The 18,738-nt window shown below is 38.8% G+C and overlaps 1 protein-coding gene across 2 annotated transcripts; it reads right to left on the bottom strand.

Moving 5' to 3' along the window:
• Positions 1-570: 570 nt before the first annotated feature.
• On the bottom strand, positions 571-17,967 carry RSL24D1 (ribosomal L24 domain containing 1). 2 transcript variants are annotated; one of them, XM_038418297.2, is made up of 6 exons: positions 17,641-17,967; positions 14,956-15,069; positions 8,669-8,741; positions 5,296-5,359; positions 4,071-4,156; positions 571-2,576 (listed from the first exon to the last, which is right to left on the bottom strand). In XM_038418297.2, the coding sequence occupies exons 1-6, from the start codon at positions 17,719-17,721 to the stop codon at positions 2,503-2,505; spliced, it is 492 nt and encodes a 163-aa protein (XP_038274225.1). In that variant the 5' UTR covers positions 17,722-17,967; the 3' UTR covers positions 571-2,502. The 2 variants fall into 2 exon arrangements, with proteins under 2 accessions (XP_038274225.1, XP_043349320.1); XM_043493385.1 differs by having other exon boundaries at positions 571-2,570; positions 17,641-17,795.
• Between the last annotated feature and the right edge of the window lie 771 nt (positions 17,968-18,738).

Below are 18,738 nucleotides of genomic sequence, written 5' to 3'. Positions count from 1 at the left end.
ATTAATTTTTTCTAGTGCAAGTTTACTGTTATGGCAGATATCAAATTGAAAAACTAGAGTCTGACCCACAGAAAACTAGCTTAGTTTGTATAGCTAAAGAGAAATCAGAATTTCCTTTTTAAAAACAGTACAGAAATAGTCACAGATCTGTAATCCAACTAATAAAATTAGTCTCTGCCTTAAGTGTTGTTGTACCAGACAAGATAGTTATAAACTAGAAAAAGATTTAAACCCTAGGACTTACCAGAGCCCTTGAGGCTCTTGCAGTGACTGCAGCCAGAGTCCTTGCAGTACCTGTCATCTCGGGAAGCAATTCCATCATCGTCAGCCCAATATTAAAACCAATTACCTTTCTCCCGATTCATTCACAAAAGCAAGTTTTCTAAGAGAAAAATCACCAACAACAATAGCTTTAGCAAGGCCTAGTCTTATTTACAACCTTTTGGATAAAACCAGAGTGAATAAAAACCTCATAAAGCAGAGCTTTCTCTCTCAAAACAATAGCACCCAGTTTTCTCAGTCTTTTCCTGAGAGTTTCTGTAAGATTTCCCAAAAAGGTGAGTCAGTGTATTTTTGTGTAATTGGAATCCCTTTATTAGTATATACTTTAGATCAGGCATCAAATTACATCTTACAATTGTATTTTAACATATTTGATTAGGTTCACTGTTTTGTTGTCCCAAACATACACAAGCTGCTTAATTTCTTATTTGATATAGGGCAAAGATATCAGAACTGCAGCATTTTAAAGAACAATCTAAACATATATAAAGGGATACTTAACTTGCATGTGCACAATGCTCAAAAATGGGCAAATTCTCTGCCTTGGTGGAGTCTGAGCACTCATTTTCATTCGGGAGTGTATTTTAGTATCTAACTGATTTCACCCTATCAGCATACCCCGGGCTAATCTGTCAAATGATTTTGAGACAGTATTAAAAATTAGCACTTAGATAGCAAATACAATTCATGTCAGTCAGCCAAGGCACTGATCATCAGGTTTATGCAGCCACTGTGTATCACAGTTAGCAAATCTTACAATTAAACTTTACCTTCGTGTCAAACTCCTGCAATTGTTATTTACCTAATTTTAAATTAATGTTTTAACAGCAGTTGAAACCGAGTGTGTTAGCGTTTAGAATATTCTAAATTGACATTTAATTCAAGTGGATCTACATTTTTGAATCCATGCACATCAGTTTTCCCCACTGTCTCTTTTTGAAAGTACAAACCGTAATTCTATTTTAATTTAAAACAAACAGCATACAGGTATATACATTTTTAAAATAAGGTAGTTTTCCAATTGAATTTACCTCCTATTCGTATCAGGAATGAAACTGCAAATTATGATTTTTCAGTTAATTAGCAGTGACAAGAAAGTAAATAATACTTAAAGTGTTTTTGAAAGGCTCCCCTAATCATGGTGCAGATAAATAACTTTCAGTGGACAACTATTTATCTGAGTGCAACATTGATAACATTTTGGATGAAGAAAATACTACTAGGAATATCCAACATACCTATACTTTAAAACAACTTTTCTGTCAACATAATTACAAAAGCGTTAAGTTACATTATACATGGTAAAAAGTTAGATTTTATTGCGTATTTGAACTAGCCTGGTTTTGTGGCACAGATTTGAGTTCCAGTGGTTATACAGGTGATGATTCCAGTCTTCAAACTGGAAGCCAGCATTCTATCAGCAGCCTTCTCCAAACAACAGTAAAACTTGCATCGGTGTTAGTTGCTCTAATAGACTATGCTAAATCAAGAGTTCTTTTAAATATGGAAGGAAAAATACACAAAAACACTCTTCATTGTTACATTTTAAGCAGCCTATTTTCCCCTACAGGCATACAGTAAAAAGCTAATGTTCCACTGCAGTAAATATAGACAAAATGTGATTCTGCCATCCCTTGTAGGTGCGAAGATGCAATTTACACACCCCTGGAGGGGTATGGCATACCAAATTATAAAAGCCTTGAGCAAAAGTCCACTGAAGAAAACTGCCATTGAAGCCAATTATACCATGAATTATTAGCTAGATAAAAGGTGTCCCCCACTGTCCCTCCCTGGACAATAAGGAGATATATATTATCTCAAATGAAAGGCTTTATGTTATGCATAAAGCACTGATAATAAGGTTTTGTATAATTACAGAATTACAAAAAGTATTGTCCAAAACTATTATCTGCAGGACAGCCACTTCATACCAATTGCCTCATTTTTATAATTACAAACAGTATTGGATGACTTGCAAAATAACTTTTGCTCAGTAAAGTGTATTTGTCTCCCAATAAAGAATTAAGAGAGTACCTTTCCTTAGAAGATATAATGAACACGTCTGATGCTTTTCACACACACGCAGAAAAGAGAGATATGCATCTAGGGTGTGTTTAATCACCTTTCATTTCAATGAAATATCAGATGAATCAATAATGCACAAGTCAGAACTCTGAAGAGGTGAATCAAAAAACAGTAAGAAAGAAAGAAAGAAGGTTTTTAGGACTCTTCTTCCATAGCTATATCCTCTTGCAATTTCTGAACCATTTTCTCCTCCAGCTGTTTTGCTTTGCCTTCAAAAGAAAAGATAAATCAAGCATTTTAACTGAATATACTTTTAACAAAAATTGTCTAGAGGGAATTCTCAAATTACAGCAATCAAGTTAACACGCACTTGTTATGACCTTTATCATCAGCTAGCCATACTGATAAAGAGGCTTTAACAAAAAGAGAGCTGTCATTACTTTAAAGCAATAAACTAAAATCAGCTTCACTTTTGCATAATACACTGAACATTCCCCTCATCAAGTACCATGGACTTTCACCAGTTGGCAGTATCAATTAGAACTTCATGCAGTAGTATGAACCACTCCTTTGGTAAAGGGAGCAAAACTGAGAGGCTCCTGCTCACTTCTCCAGATTTAGAAGAACTGTCCCAGCAAAAAGAACACCGAGGGGAGGATTAAAGCGGAGTGAAACAGACAAAAGCACTATGCTCTTTTACACTGCCCATTGTTAGCACCACACAGAGAGCTACAATATTATAGACAATTTGCTGTAATGGACTATATTAACATTACCATATAAAATAAGGAAATTTAAAATACAATAGTATTTTATAGTATATCAAATCAAAATCCTCCAAGATCAATTTTTTCAAGGCATTAATAGACAAATTTTCAACTGCTCTCCATTCTGCGTAGTTGTGTGCCTAATTGCATGCAAAAGATGGAGATTGTTTGAAAACATATCCTATAAAAAACATTTAAGAACAAAACAAAATTCACAAATAAGAATGTCTACACAATCTATTTTACCAATACCTTTTAATGCATAACCTAGTATTCGTAGTTAGAAAATTTTGGACCAGCAGAAAGCCAGTTAGGAGGAACAGATTTTTCCAACTGTAACTCAATTGGAACCAAGAAAAATGTAAAGTTTGCTCAGTAATGGAGAATATAAATTTGTATCTGTGCATGCTTCAGATACATTTTGGTTAACATTCACAACCTATTTTTGAATTGTCTAGATAATTAGCTGTATCACATTAAGTTTAATAAATATTTGCATTTGAGACGTCATTACAAACACTCAATTATAGAATGAAAGACAAGATGAGTGAGGTTCAATAAAAGATAATACCTCACCCGCCTTGTTTCTCTCATGTCCTGGGACCAACATGGCTACAACACTGCAAACAACTGAATTATAAAATGTCACTTCCTCAAAAGGGATTATTTGCTATCGAGTCCAACATTTCAAGAAGTCTGACATTGTACAGATGTAGTAACTACAGTATAGTTCAATGTGTGCCAATGACTGAATTTAAAATGATGGAGACCAGACACATAATAAGATCAGCTGAGTATTTTGGTACTGTAGAATCTGAATAGGTAAAAGACACTGATGGAATTCTGTCTGCCATGGGTGAAGGCCAGATGGGAGAGGTTGTTCTTGTAGGGGAAGGAGAGAGAAGGGAATTATATCTGGCTCATTAAATGATAGATGTTGCTCAAAAAATTATACATGAACTATCCAACCAAAGATTAAATAAATCCAGTTCTTACCTGCATGTGGAGCCCGAACAAGGTGTATGTTTTGCTTGACTTCTTTGATGTCTTGTGCCTTCTGCAGTTCTTTGCTCTTTTTTAATCTGAGAATAAGGGGGGGGGGGTTATTATCTGGAGATTATATACTAAAGCTTAACTTTTTTTAAAAAAAAATAAATGTATATACATCATGTGTAGGGCTGTGTGTCTGTCACGGACTTTGCGTAACTTTCCGCAACCTCTGTGATGTCTACAGCTACTGGTGTGGCTGAACCCAGGGCCACCCAGGCAGCTGCTCAGGTGGCCCCGGGGACAGCCACACCAGCCATGGGAACCACCTGAGCAGCAATCCTGGGGGCTGTGGGAGCTGCGGCAGGTGGACGGCCTCGGGGCAGCAGGAGCAGCCGCTACTCAGTGGCCCCCGGCAGCAGGTGCCATTGGCCCACCCCCTGAGCAGCAGCCCCCTCCCGTGCTAAGATTTAGTTAGGGGTATATAATATAAGTCACGGACAGGTCATGGGCCGTGAATATTTTTCATTGCCTGTGACCTGTCCATGACTTTTACTACAAATACCCACAACTAAATCGTAGCCTTAATCATGTATATTAAATCTTAGTGAAATTCCACATCTCTCTCAGAGTCCATTAGGGAATTATAGTGGCAGTTCCAACTTAAATAGAATCCAATAAATACCGATGCAATAGGATGACAACGGAATAAAGTTTCAAACTATGAGAAGTTTATTCAGGTTTTGGAAACCTCAAATTACGTACAAGTCTTCCCCCACCTTCCTCTAAATATCAGGATACAGCTCCTAATGTTTGGCAAGACCTCCTTTCCCTTGAACAGTCAGCATTATGTACTCATTTCTCAAGCCTCCTAGTGTGTTACCATGCTGACCAATATTGTCTTTGTTTTCTTGTATTCCCCAGTCTGTTTCCATCTGCTGTCTGTTCTCTTAAACTTGGATTGTATGCTCCTTGGGGCAAGGACTGTTTTGTTGCGTTATTGCAATGCCTAGCATGGTCCTGGTCCATGACTTTCCTGTGTACTATTGTGCTACACACAATAAATTAATAATACTTGCATTACTGTTCGTGGGTAAGGAGCAAACAGCCATTTAAAATTTGTGAGCATCATCTCCATGGAGCAAGGGCTATCTCTTTGCAGCGTGCCTGTACAGCATGATGCAACCCAGAACCTTACTGGGATTTCTTATGTGCTACTGCAAATCCTTCTCACCTGTTCATGATAAATTTAGCTTGGCGTTTTTGTTTGATCTCTTCCACTCTCTTCATTGCATCAACTGAAACAAACAAAAAAACAGTTTTTAAATATTTTTAAACGTGTGTGTTGTTTGATAACCTAATTAACATCCTGAAACAATTTAACTAGTACTGTTTTAAAGGCACATTTTACTATCATGTGTTCCTTAATATGCACAGAACCCAGAATAAAAGAAACATCTAACGATTATACCAGAGAAGTTCTCTCTTTGCAGCGTACTACTGACAGATACTATTCTGTAGCTAGAAACTATCATCAATTTTACTTTAAAATTTTAGTTCAAGCTTCCACTTTGTCTATACCACCTCTCTTATCCCTTTCATCATTTCTCACAATGGAGAACTTTTGTTTCTAGTTCACCATTATCCAAACGTCGTTACCCTTTCCCCCTTAATAATACTTCTTCCTAACTTAAAAATAAATGATGGTCTCACATGCCACAAAATCATCATGATTGAAACAAAATATAGCAAACTAGTGCAGAATCAATGGGATCAAAAGAACAGGACAGCACAGCTTTAAAAGACAGCAGGAGACAATCAAACACTAATATAATGGTTAAGAACGCAGTTTGATTCTATACTCTGATTCTCTAACACAGAGGTTCTCAAACTGTGTTCCATGGACCACTGAGCTCCATTCAGATGGTCAATGGATTGTTCCCTCTAAGATGTGCACCTGGGCGGCCGTACACAAGAGAATGAAGGCAGGCGTGGCTCCATTAATTAGGTGCCTGGACCCTGAAGAAGACGCACATGTAAGGTGAGATGGTGGCCTTGGGGGAAATAGGGGGAAAGGTGGGATGGGGTAGTGGGGTGAGAAGAGTGGGTGAGGGGAATTTGGGATGTGCAGGGCTACAGCAGCCGGAGAAAGAGACTGCTTTCCCCAGCTCCAGGACTGTGGTTGCGGGGAGAGATGGCCCTCCTTCCCAGTCTGAGCTCAGTGGCTAGTGTGGCAGGGGAGAGACACCCCCCCCCTTCCCAGCCCCAACTCAGGGGCTGCCGCAGTGGGGGAGAGAGGGCACATCCATCACATTAAAAAGGTAAGACTACTGATATTGAAATATGAGTGTGCTTTTATTTGTAGAACAAAAAAAGTTAATTTTTTTTTTAATATAGCACTTTTTTCCAAAGTGCTTTATAATAGTTAGTTAATGCTACAAACAACATTTGGAAAAATCATTAAGTGGTCCCCTGAGACCCTCAGCAATTTTCAAGTGGTCCACAACAAAAAAAGTTTGAGAACCACTGCTCTAACAGTTCTTCAAAAAATAAGGACTAAGTGAAACCCAATGCCCACAGCCTGACCGCCCAAAAAGTTCGAACTCTTTTGAACAGTGATGTGAAACAAAAAAACCAATACAAGGAAGATCAGGTTAATCCAAGGTTACAGATGCATAATTCCAGTAAAATATGCTCTCCTTCCACTCCCAAATCCCTTACCTATAATTGATGAGATTTACAAATGACTCCTCAATCAAACCTAGGGCTTGACTGACGGTGCGGTAAACTGAATAGGCAGCACAGGTATACTAACAAACTCTGCAGAGCAAATATGCTGTCACATCAACATACTAACTTTTTTAAATGTAACCAATGCAAAGACAACCTAAGCATCACTTTGAGATCATGTTATAAATGACAAGTAACGTAACACTTATTTTTAAAACAGAAGCTCACCAATTCCTTGCTGTTGGGAGTGGAAATTTTTTATTAAAAAAAATGGACTACTTGTGCAAACAGACTGAACATTAGGTACCTACTAGCAAAGATGTAATACATATTACACAGAAATCTAAATATAAATGTGGAAACACTTAAGGTGAGTCATCAGAAAATGACGCAGGAGTCCTAGCAGTTATGACTTTTTAGACAAAGGAACAGCACATTTTTGAATCACTATTCTCTTCAACTATTTAGTTGTTGAAACAATTTCAAAATTATATATTTAAGTCTTAACAAAACTTAATCACCCTGAAGCATGAGATTTGTCATCTGATTGCTGCAGGAATGAAGCGCTTTTTTTTTTTTTAATATGCACATAAACAAACCATTAGACCAATGCACGATGGGTTTTTCTTCACTTCCATCTGAGGGATCAGTTATTAGCCAGTCAGAGGCAGGTCCATGAACATGAAAAATCAATGGTCTGATTTGTATGACAAATCCTCCTCACAATTTGTGCTCCTCACAATAGGATTGTGACAAAATGCTGAACACAGACAGAGTCGGAGATTTTAGAGTGGTACTCCATTTTTAATTCCCACCATCATACTTCTCCCTCAAATGCAATAGGCAATGTCCAATCTTCTTAATTTTCTAGCTTTTTATTGGCGTTCCTGACGAAGTCTTTTGGTCAAATTATTTGTTTTAAAAAACAAACAAGGACAAGAACATTTCTGGTAGAAAGCTCTAAATCTTCAGAGCTATGGTGATCTATTGTGTAACTATGTATTTGGAATTTGTGTAATATGTATTACAAATGCCTAAGAAAGAAAAGCATTAATGACTTAACATGTTACAAATTACTTGCTTTCCAGATTTCATTTTAAAAAAAATCTAAGCTGGTTTTAAGAACACAAACACATACAAAAGTCATGCCAACATCAGTAAAAGCATTTTAAAGAACTGTTATATATGTATAAAAGTCAATCTATCAGATTGCTCTGAAATTAGGTATTCAAAAATGCCTCAAAACAGACATCAAGTTTCAAACAGGAGAATGTGTTTTACTGCAGAGTTATATACCTATGAAAACTGTTTTGTAATGAAAGTTCTGTGAATGACAATGATTTACAAAGGCATATAAATATTGTAATTTATGATTATAATTGATAACTGAGCACCATTATATAGAGTGATAAGACAATCATATATTCTTTGTAGAAATGGAAGTAAAAAACAAAGTATATCTGTAATCCGAGTAGAATCTTAGTTTTAGTGCTGAGTTGTCCCTATCAAGTTTGATATTACCCTTTTTACAAATTAAGTGGAAAAAACATGTGGACTCATTTACCATAAAAGGCAGCAATCATAGGGGACAGGTATATCTAGATTATAATGAAAAATTAAATTTTCTTTTTGTTTGAGAATACCAAGACTAATCCATTTCATATCAATGATGTACAGTTGGGAGGCAGAACAAAAATTCCTGTTCTACATTGGGGCACATTTAAAAATAAATCTCTTTTCAGGTTTCTAGTATTTACAAAAGACTAATTATAAATACGAACATCAAGGTTTAAAGCCTTCTGACAACTGTACATGGAAAGAAGAGCTTATTCCCAGCTAGTCTTCTAGAAAAGCTGGCATTTTCTAAAGTGACTTACCAGTTTTGCTCCACAGCTCTCTCTGGTATTTCACTGGCTCATTTCTACGTTTTTCAAACTCAAATGAATTATCCTGTGTAAAAAAAGGAAGGTGAATACAGCTTACATTGAGACATAGTAAGTGGGCAATACATAGTTTTAGGAACAAGTAGCTGCATAAATAAATATCCACAATTTACATTTGTGAAAAGAAATCTAAAGGATCTCAACATAAAACTCCCTTCATTTTATCTGACAATATGATTGAACAAGATATATAATCTATTATAGACATTTCTCTAAACCTTCAACAAACTAATTTAAATACAAAACATCTTAGTAGCTCTCAATACTAATTTCTGCTACATATCATTGAATCCTAAACTTAATATTTAAAAATATACTTTTGTGTCAGGTCTTTAAGGGAAGTACCTTTTTTCTCCCCTGCATACCCAAAGCAGGGGTGAAGACCAGCAATTACCCAATATGATCATTTTCTGAGGTAACATTGAGTCTTGGCAGGGGCTGAATAATCCCAGAGCCCTGTTGTGATGGCTAAGAAGGAACCCATAGAGCAGTGCTTCTCAAGCAATCTGATGTGGGGGACCAGCAATTTTTTTTCCCCCCCAATATGCACGCTTGCGGTCCACCACCGGTCTGCGGACCACCACTTTGAGTAGCACTGCCATTGAATACTCTCATAGCAGCAGCAGGCAGTAATGCTAAGAGGCAGAATTATGCACTCTGACCTATGCTATGTTACTATGTTAATTTAACAAGATAGGGGAGAAAGAATAGGCATGAGATACTCTCACACACAAAGATACTTAACAAGAGGAAGCAGGCAAGCAGATTGCCTTAGAGATGAGCTAACAATGAGAACATTATGCAGGAGGTTCTAGGTGGGCACTAACCCTCTATATATTAATCACCAGAGAATTGTCTGCAGAGAGCTAGGGAATCACTGCCAAACAGACCTCTATGCCCTTATCTTCCCTGCATCTCATTGAAAACACAATCACTGACTTCTCCACTGCAATGGGACAGCCCCGTTTTGGAGATGTGGAGGCTTGAGCCAACCCTCTCCACCTTCAGATAAGCAAAGGATTCCTTCTTCTATGAGAGTTAAACTATACAGACATCATACACTGTGCTTCAAAGGGGGACAATGACTGCAAGCGGAGGGAAGGAGAACAGCCAACACAGACTGTTTGACATGGTTTTCCCTGTTCCCACCACCTCTAACATATCCTACCCACAGCAATCACGACTTTTTTTAAGTGGTTAGTTCCCAGCAGGCCCCTTCCGCCCTCACAAAGTAATCCCTTCATGGCTGTCTCTGGACCTACCTATTCTCTCCTCTCACTCTCCCCATGGCTGTTGCTACACATCTTGATGTAGGCTGGGCATCATCCACACCTGCCTTGCTCCCCCAGTGATGAAGTATCTGGAGGTCAGTGGCCTTTAATTCTGTTGAGCTCCACCCTGACCAGCTACTAAGAGCACCGTAGCAGCATCTCTGCCCAGTGTGGCAATAGCTGGGCTACCTTCTGCTGTCCACTCCATGTTGTTGCTAAGAGACCGCCCTGTGGCGCTCCCTCTCAAATATCAGTAGGACAGGGTTTATTCATGGTTTTGAGATGGAGATTTTGGGGACCCCACATCACTACCACCCTCCAAACAGCAAACGTATTGGCCATAAGCCTCACGTTTGTGTTAGTCAGGGACAAGTCACCATTTTAAACAAAGAAAACTTGGTTTGAACGGAGAGCAGAGTGGGCAGCAGTACTCCTGAGTCAGCACCAGGTAGTTACGCACAACGAAATGACTAAAAATGGTATCAGATGGCTATTCACGGAGCCTAATATATCATTTTCTCATTTCCAGATAGCTCTCAGAAAAATGCCAAAGCACCACTTGTAAACGGTCTCACACAATTTAACATCATTCACAATTTTCATTGAAAAAAAAAAAAATCTTATTGAAGGTCAGTTTTAAAGACACTGGAAGACAAAAAAATTCCCTTTGTATCAGTTAGCTGGAACTGCAAAGTTAAGCTGTAAAGATAATACCAATCCTTTAAACTCCTCTGTATTTGAACATCTTCATTTGATAAACATCTTAACAGCAAGAAGAGAGAATGCAGAGTGCTAAAGGCCAAATCATTTTGCTATGGCTCTTAACAGTTAGAGCTGCAGACCCTCAACACCCAGGAACTGCATCCCTAATTGGTATCTATCCTATTCTCTTTCCAAACCAACTTCAGATTGCTTACTGCTTGGAGAAACATTCTAAATTATTTATTGTCTACGTAGATGTAATTTACATTACATCCTACTGCCAAAAATCATGTTTGTGCGGTGAACTTAAGAAGCAAGAGTAAGATATTAACATTTTGGGTGAAGGACTATAGGTTTGGGAGGCAAGGAGGGAGTTTTGTTTTTTGGAGCTGGGAAGAAGGACATTGAGTAAGCTAGTTCTAGGAAAAAGCAGATCAGAGTAACTGTTTTATGCTTTGTCCATGTCATTGTCTTTTCAGTTACCACCTAAACAATGAAAAGAAATAATTTGTTCACCTATAACACCTTTCAGCCAATGATTGCAACTCACTTTGCAAAAAAAAAAAATGAAGGCTCACAACACCCTTCCTAGGTATGTAAGACCCCTTTTTACAGATGCTGAAGAGAGGTATGGTTATATAAGTCACCTATGGCAAGAATCAGAGAGAGAATCCAGATCTCCGTGCTCGATTTTATGCTTTAACTACAAGACTAACTTCTCAATAAAAGCAGCAAGGAACATGAACCCAATGGTTTTGCAGGAGCCATAAGATCACCATTAAACACCTGATCAACTCAGACTATAGACACTTCAAAAGACAAGAAAAACCTAGAGATATCTCCTGCGGTTCTAAAAACTTGTAATATCATTACTGAGCTTTAAGAGCCATTTGTATAGAAAAGTTAGGAAGAAATTTGCAACTTTACATAGTGATCCTTCTTGGTACTCTGAAAGTAAGACTTAAACCCAAACTATATTCAAGGGAGGTAGAAAAAGTTCTGGGTGGCTCCAGTCTACTTGGACTAGGGGAATTTTCAGAAATCAAAATACAACAACCTGGACTAGATGGATCAATTAGGTCAAGCGTTAGAAATGCCAGGAGCAGTAGTCTAAATGTAGGTTTTAAAGACGATCTGGTCAGTTTAATTCTGAACCAAGAATCCTGGTAACAACCCAAGCTTTGAAAGGGGAGAGGATGAGAAATGCAAAGACAAATATTTTGCTATGTTCTAAATTATTCTGAGTAGCCTTAACTGACACCAACTAGAACAGCAAAAAGTTTTATACAGCTGTCCCAGGAAGTCTCTCCTCTGCTATACTGAGGAAAAACTTCTCACTAGTATTACCAGACTAGCTGAGCAAATGCCACTCAGAAAGACAGCCCCAAAAAGTAAGCATCGATTAGATGTTCCATCCAGTCTAAGAATAGCGGCAAGGAATCCCCAGAGAAAATAATCATATGTTAGTACCGGAGATCTGAACACCCTCTAAGCACAAAGTGGTTGCAAAAGCCTCTCAGCACCCCAGAAGCGCTCGTAAAAAGATGCACACAGCACTGTCCAGTTGCTGATTACATTACAGCTAATAACAGCATTCATTTGCTGCTGGCGATGCTAAAAAAACAGCTAAATACTGATTGGCTAATGTTCAATTCAGCACATATATTTTAGTGCGATTTTGATCGGTAGTTCTGGTGCTAGCCATGACTCTGTAGACGATGCCACCTCTTTTCAGTTTATTTTCCCTAATAACAGGAACTCTTTAGATCTAAATAGAGCTTTCATCTACAATATACTGTAACTTGGCCTCATATTTGACGGTTTCGTTTTTAATTTTTGTTTTTCCTTTTCTTTATAATTAGAATGTCAGCTTCTGTTAGAATACTGTTAAGCCTAAAATCTGAAGTGAAGAGCTTAAGAGAATGTGAGAACAGAACTAACTAAGATCTTCTGACCATTCTTCCTACTCCATCAGCTCAGGGATCTCAAAAAAAAACCCAACAACAACAACAACAACACAAACACAAAACACCCCACACCCAGTAATTCTAAATTAGTTTTTAAACAGTATAGTAACACACAGCACCTCTTCAGAAGGCCCAGTTATTACATGGCTGCCTAAAGATTATGTCTGGCAGGCACATTAAAAACCACAGTCTTGGCTAACTGCACAATAATATCCATTGGGAAGTTGCATAGACAGCAGTAGGTCACCAACAGTGCCAAAAAAAATATTCAGCATCCTTATTTTGCTGTTAATAAAAACTAATAAAATCCCAATAATCCTCTATTTAAGGACTGTCTTAACCATGTATGCATATTTAATTAATTTCCTCCCAGGAAAGTAATTCTGTCTTGAAATTCTTTTATCTTTTTTTAAAATCTATTTCATGCTTGGGAAATGAAAGAATCCTTGTGGGGGAAGATTCTTCTTATAAATTCTCTCCTTAGAGAGAAAGATCAACAAAGTTAACTGCCTTACACTTGAGATATCTATACAGTCTACAGATTAAATTAAAGATGCTTCAGAAAAAAAAAAAAGTATATTATATGGGGAAAAATGCTAAAATGAAAATAAAGGGAAATATTCTTTTCCAATAAATAAGTTTTGAGTCCAAGGAAAGCGTAAGTAAGTTGTTCATCAAAATTGCATCATCATAACTGCCACACATGAAGCACTGAAAGTCTAGAACTTGACGAGCAGACCAGTTAATGACAGGCTTAAGAACAAACTGGTAGGCGTGTTAGTTTTCTCTGGTATGACACCTGCCCACACAACCAACCCCATGAGTAAACACTCAAATATCCATGCTATCAAATGTTGGTACGATAAAAGTGCTGTATACGGGTAACTACCTGATTTGCGGACACAACCAGCGTACTCATCCAAGTTGCCATTTGCATCCCCAGTCAACAACAGGTGCAGTAATTTTAAAATTTTCACTCCTTAATTAGGACTTGTCTACACAAAAGAGTTGTACTGTTTTAACTATACCCACATAGTTCTTTACAATTGCCATTCCCCTGGCTGGTGTGGATACAGTTAAACTAGTATAGCTTATCCCCATATTATCAGTTAAAAAAAAATATGTCTAACCACAATAATTATACCAGTACAAAAGTTCTGGGTAGACTATGCCTTTGTGAATGCCTATGCTCAAGAAAAATTAAGAACTTCTGCACCCTACCCCCATAACTACCACTGAATGACTTGCAAAAAGCCAAACAAACCACCTCTGCATTTTGTTTTGATTTCTGTAAAAAGGAGGTGATACATAATTTACAGATGTGTTGCAAGGTTTAATTTGCATTTGTAAAATACTTTGAATGCATTGGATGAAAGATGCTACAGAAATGCAAAATACTATGCTGTTGTTGTCCATGCTGCCCATCCCTCTCAGCAATGGAGAGCAAAACTTTTTCACAGGGCTTTGGGCCTTGCTGCCCCTGTACATCTGGAAAGCCAGAAACCCAGAAAAAGAAAACTCTGTAAAACTAATTTCCATTTGTTTTACTGCTGAATGTGTTAGTTTAAAAAAAATTCCTCAAACAACAGATTTTAAAGGAATCTCCATGTCTGTGACTCTCGGTAGTGATCAAGCTCAGGCATTGACTTGATAAATTGGGAACAAAACATCTCAAAATTTAAATTAATGTACAGTCCTACGATTAAAAGAGATTCAAGCAAAATGGGCAGTTCTTTGCCACTTCACAGCATCGTTATCTGTGATAAGATTAGCCATTCTTATCACAGATACTCCATATTTACGACCATAAAGTTTAAAGCTACAACTACTACTACATTATTCTTCACATGTAAGACAATCCTTTTTGATTCTAAATGATTAGGAGTGCCATGAAGAATAAAAATAATGGTTATACCTATTTATTTTCACAGTAATTCAATATCATCAAGCAAGAAGAAAGCACAACACATTTAAACAAACTACAGAAGCCTAATCAGAAAGGCAAATTTCGGGGTGATCCCAAGCTTAAAGAATGGCTAGTTTTAAACCTTCAAAGAAAAGCATGCTGCATATTTGTGCTTTATTACTGAGAAAATGAGAAGACCAAGCACTGATGTTGTTCTCACTGTCTCTGGAGTCACACAAGCACTTCCATACCGTGACTTGCCTTGGAGTATTGCACATGTAACGTTCATGTTTTGTTTTTATTCTTGGCCAGGACTTAAACACACATAGTAGTGTGTTTAAATCCTTTAGTAGTACAATAGTACCAAGCACTTACCACTGTTAGTTCTTTACCAGCTGCTTTTCGGAAGGCTTTGGTCCATCTGACCTTTCTGGGATTTCGTTTCTTTTTGAAGTTTTTGTGGCATTTTGATCTGCAGAATCTAAAGACCTAAAGAAAGATTAAATACAAACAGAAAAACTTCTATAATCAAAGGATATTATTGCCCACCCCATCCAAAATAACTCTGATGTTAATCTTAGTTATGTTACTCTACTGGCACTATTCAGTGCCAATTTAAAGAATCACCATTATTTTTTCCTTATAATGAAAAGTACCCATGAAACTAAAGTTATTAAGTATAGGACAGAAATTTTAGCTTTCATGGAAGCCAAACCACACTGAACAGCCAATGAGCCTTAGTGTGAACCTGAAGGGTCTACCACAGATTAAGAAATACAGTGCATTCTTCATGCCCATTCTGGGAAAAAAAAAAAAAAATGCCTCACCCTGGTCAATCTGGTAGCAAGGGAAAAATTTCTTTCCAGTGCAAAAAAGGAACTTTACAATACCACAGCAGACCAAAACAACTGGTCCTTTGCTAATCCCAGGGGCGGGAGCTGCTAATCTGGGCACAAAAGAAGGCTCAGGCAGGAGGGACATGGTTTATATACCCTCCCATAAGTGGGCAGAGGCTAATGGCTTACCTAAGCAACATAAACCCACCTGCCAGCTCAGGTGATGCTTCCCTGTCATCACCACACATTGCCTCTCTCAAGCAGGGGATCCTTAAGAAAGCCACTGTTAAATTTCCCTACCAGCCGAGACAAAGCCCCATTCCCCACTTTGAGGTTGTGGGGGATTGCATTTACAGCAAGTTACCTGTGTTACAGCCCTGGTGTGTTTTGGTAATTTCAACTTAAATATAGCTATTAAGCTTTACAGGGTATCCTTTTCATAATTTTGAAAAATAAACTTCATTTTGGTTATTTCAGATCACATGTCTAAACTCTGGTCTACAATCCACAGAATAGAATTTTAATGGAATACACGTTCATTAACCTTCTTACAGAGTAATGAATACAGAATATTTACAATTAAAACATAAAATTTCAGCGTAATGAGTAAAATACTTGTACTGTTTCAATGGATCTTTGCACAGAAATATTAAGTTAGCATAATAGGTTTCTGCTGTCGCATGTATAACAAATGCATAATTCTGAGTGTAGTTTTATTTCACAAAATCCTGTTGTGACAGTCTGTATGCACCATTATATTCAATAGGATTTGGCAAAATGAGATTAATATATCACTAGATCACGCAAATCATTGTAGAAAGATACTGAACAGGATAAATAATACAAGTGTCAATGTATCTTCTGCAATGATAGTATTTTTCAAGTTAGTAGTTTGTGTGAGCTTTAGAACATTATTTTTACTTTGTTTTATTTTACAAAGTCACATTACTCCGTTTTCACAATATCTTCAATTACAGTCTGCTGGGAACATGCACACATCTATACAGCAATTACCTTTAAACGAACTCATGGTCAAAAAACTGCAGGGTACAGGATTATTAAATTATCACCCACAGAAGTAACTACAAAACCTTAAAGCCGTTCCATAAATTTTCTATACTCGTCACTTAGTCCTAGAGCTAGTGCTTTTCTTACAGGATAAACTCCCAACCGCACATAAAAATAGTCAGGCTTTGAAAGGTACAGAGTCAAAGATAACTAAACTACTTTTTGGAATTTAATTTCATCTTTAAGGCCTCAATTCAGAAAGGCACCTAAGCACATGCCTAAATTCTAACGGTTTCAGTTGAACTTAAACATCTAGTAAACTTTAAAACAGTATTTCAGCACACGGTTAAGTGCTTTGCTGAATCGGGACCTCAATGTGTGAAGCATTTTTAGACTTACACTGGTCTTCACAATGGAGCAAATGCTGATATTTACATTTTGCCACACAAGTACTTTCAGTTTTGGTTGGGCAGAAAAGATTTTGCCTTAATTAATTTTGGACTACATCTACAATAGGAGCAAGGGGTGTGATTCCTGATGAGAGCTAACTCAAGTATAAATAGTATTTGTAGCAGGCAGTACTTGTAAATACACAGTACTTGCAGAGGCAGTGACAGACAGCAGGGCTTAGCCATAGCTAGCTTTGACATCCTAAACCCTGCGAGTACGTATGCCGCATGGCTACACCCATGGTTTTCAACCTATCGTCTGCGCACCCCTAGGGGGCCGCGGACTCCGGCTAAGATTTCAAAGCAGCCCGCATCTCCATTTGAAAATGTGTAGGGGTCCGCAAATGGGAAAAAGAAACAAAAAAGGGGTGGGGGGTTTGAAAAGCACAGGGCTCAGCCAGGCCGCCGCCGCCCGCGCTCTGTAGACTCACGCCAGCCCCCCTAGAACGAGTGCAAGTGCGCCCGTGTGAACGGGGGAAAACACCCCCCCCCAGCCCCGCGCTCCCAGCACACGCCAGCCGGGCGGGAGCGGATGGGGAGCGCCCGCAGGCGTCAGGGGCAGCCCGGCTGCGGGGCCACGGCCTAGCCCAGGCTGCGCTTTAACGGGCTAGAGCCGGGTCTCCCAAGCCCGCCGCCAGAGCAGAGCCGGTCCCTAGACCCCGCCCCAGGCTGAATGGGCCCCCCACGCAGGCCGGGCTTGGACCAACCCCGTGTGGCGATGCGCCAACACCCCCGCGGACCCCCCGGGCCGCGCCTCCCGCCCCGACCTTGCAGTCGTTCCGCACGAACATGAGCCCGTGTCCCGGGTAGATGGGCCCGGAGCAGAAATAACATTTCTCGATGCGCATCTTGCTGCCGACTGAACCCGCCCGGCCACGCCGCGCCGCGCCGCGGGAAGTGACCGAATGCACCTGACCGGAAGTGTCGCTATAATGCTCCCTTCCGGATAGAGCGTCTCCTCCGTGAGGGAGAACGACGCGAACTGTTCACAGCGCCCCCTGGTGCCTGTTCATGACCATGAGCAAGGCAGGCAGCCAGGTCTTGCTAGGCCCTTGGTGTCCCCAGTGGCCCAGCCCAGTGCCCACAGGAGCCAGTTATCAGCAAAGGAAAATCCAAGGCTATTAAATGTCCGGGGGGGGGGGGGAGGGTTGTGGTTAATTTTTTAATTAATTTTCACGAACAAATACAAAATGCAAAGGACCATTGAGGAGAAAAGACATGAAGGCAGGAGCGTGCAGGAGGCTGCAGGGAGCAGCAGCAGCAAGTTTCGGTGGAATGGAAGTCTGGCATTATCTGAGCTAGCTCAGCATTTCTTTGTCCAAATGTAGCAAGAAACAGGTTTCAACTTTCGTTTAATTCACATAATTGCTCTCTGCGTCAATGAAAAGGGTGTTGTTTTTTAAAGAATTAAAGTGGTTATTTTTCCAACTGTTTGAGATAAAAAAAATGTAATTGAATGGCATAAAAATACAACAAAATGTTGAGTAAACTCTTTGGGGCAGGAACTATCGTCTGCTCTGGGTTTATCCTGCACCTAGCATTATGGCACCCCAATCTTGGCTGGTCCCTTGCCATTACTGTAATTAAGATGATGGATGATTATTAATAATATCTCAAGCCTTGATCATGCAAAGCCTAAATAGCCCCATTGACATGCTTAAGTCTCTGTAGGATCAGGGCATAAACAAAAGTTTAAAACAATCAGCTGAAGTTTTAAAAAATTAAACAACATAAAACAACTAAGATGCTGTTTCAACTTCATTAAAAAAAATGTATAACTTTTTCTCAGATGTTAAACAAAATGTGAAACTAAAATCTCATTAGTTTTAAGAAATCAAGGCTCCAGTTCTGCAAGCTGCTGTCTA

Source organism: Dermochelys coriacea, chromosome 10, assembly GCF_009764565.3.
Source record: "Dermochelys coriacea isolate rDerCor1 chromosome 10, rDerCor1.pri.v4, whole genome shotgun sequence".
NCBI lineage: Eukaryota > Metazoa > Chordata > Testudines > Dermochelyidae > Dermochelys > Dermochelys coriacea.
The sequence above is the reverse complement of the archived record's forward strand: the minus strand, read 5'-3'. Positions and strand labels throughout refer to the sequence as shown.

Coding starts and splice junctions, on each gene's coding strand:
- RSL24D1 (XM_038418297.2), bottom strand. CDS start 17,721: ATGCGCATCGAGAAATGTTATTTCTGCTCCGGGCCCATCTACCCGGGA. Junction 8,742..14,955: donor CTGGTAAAGAACTAACAGTG/GTAAGTGCTTGG, acceptor TTTTTTACACAG/GATAATTCATTTGAGTTTGA. Junction 2,577..4,070: donor TGTTCGGGCTCCACATGCAG/GTAAGAACTGGA, acceptor TTTCTTTTGAAG/GCAAAGCAAAACAGCTGGAG.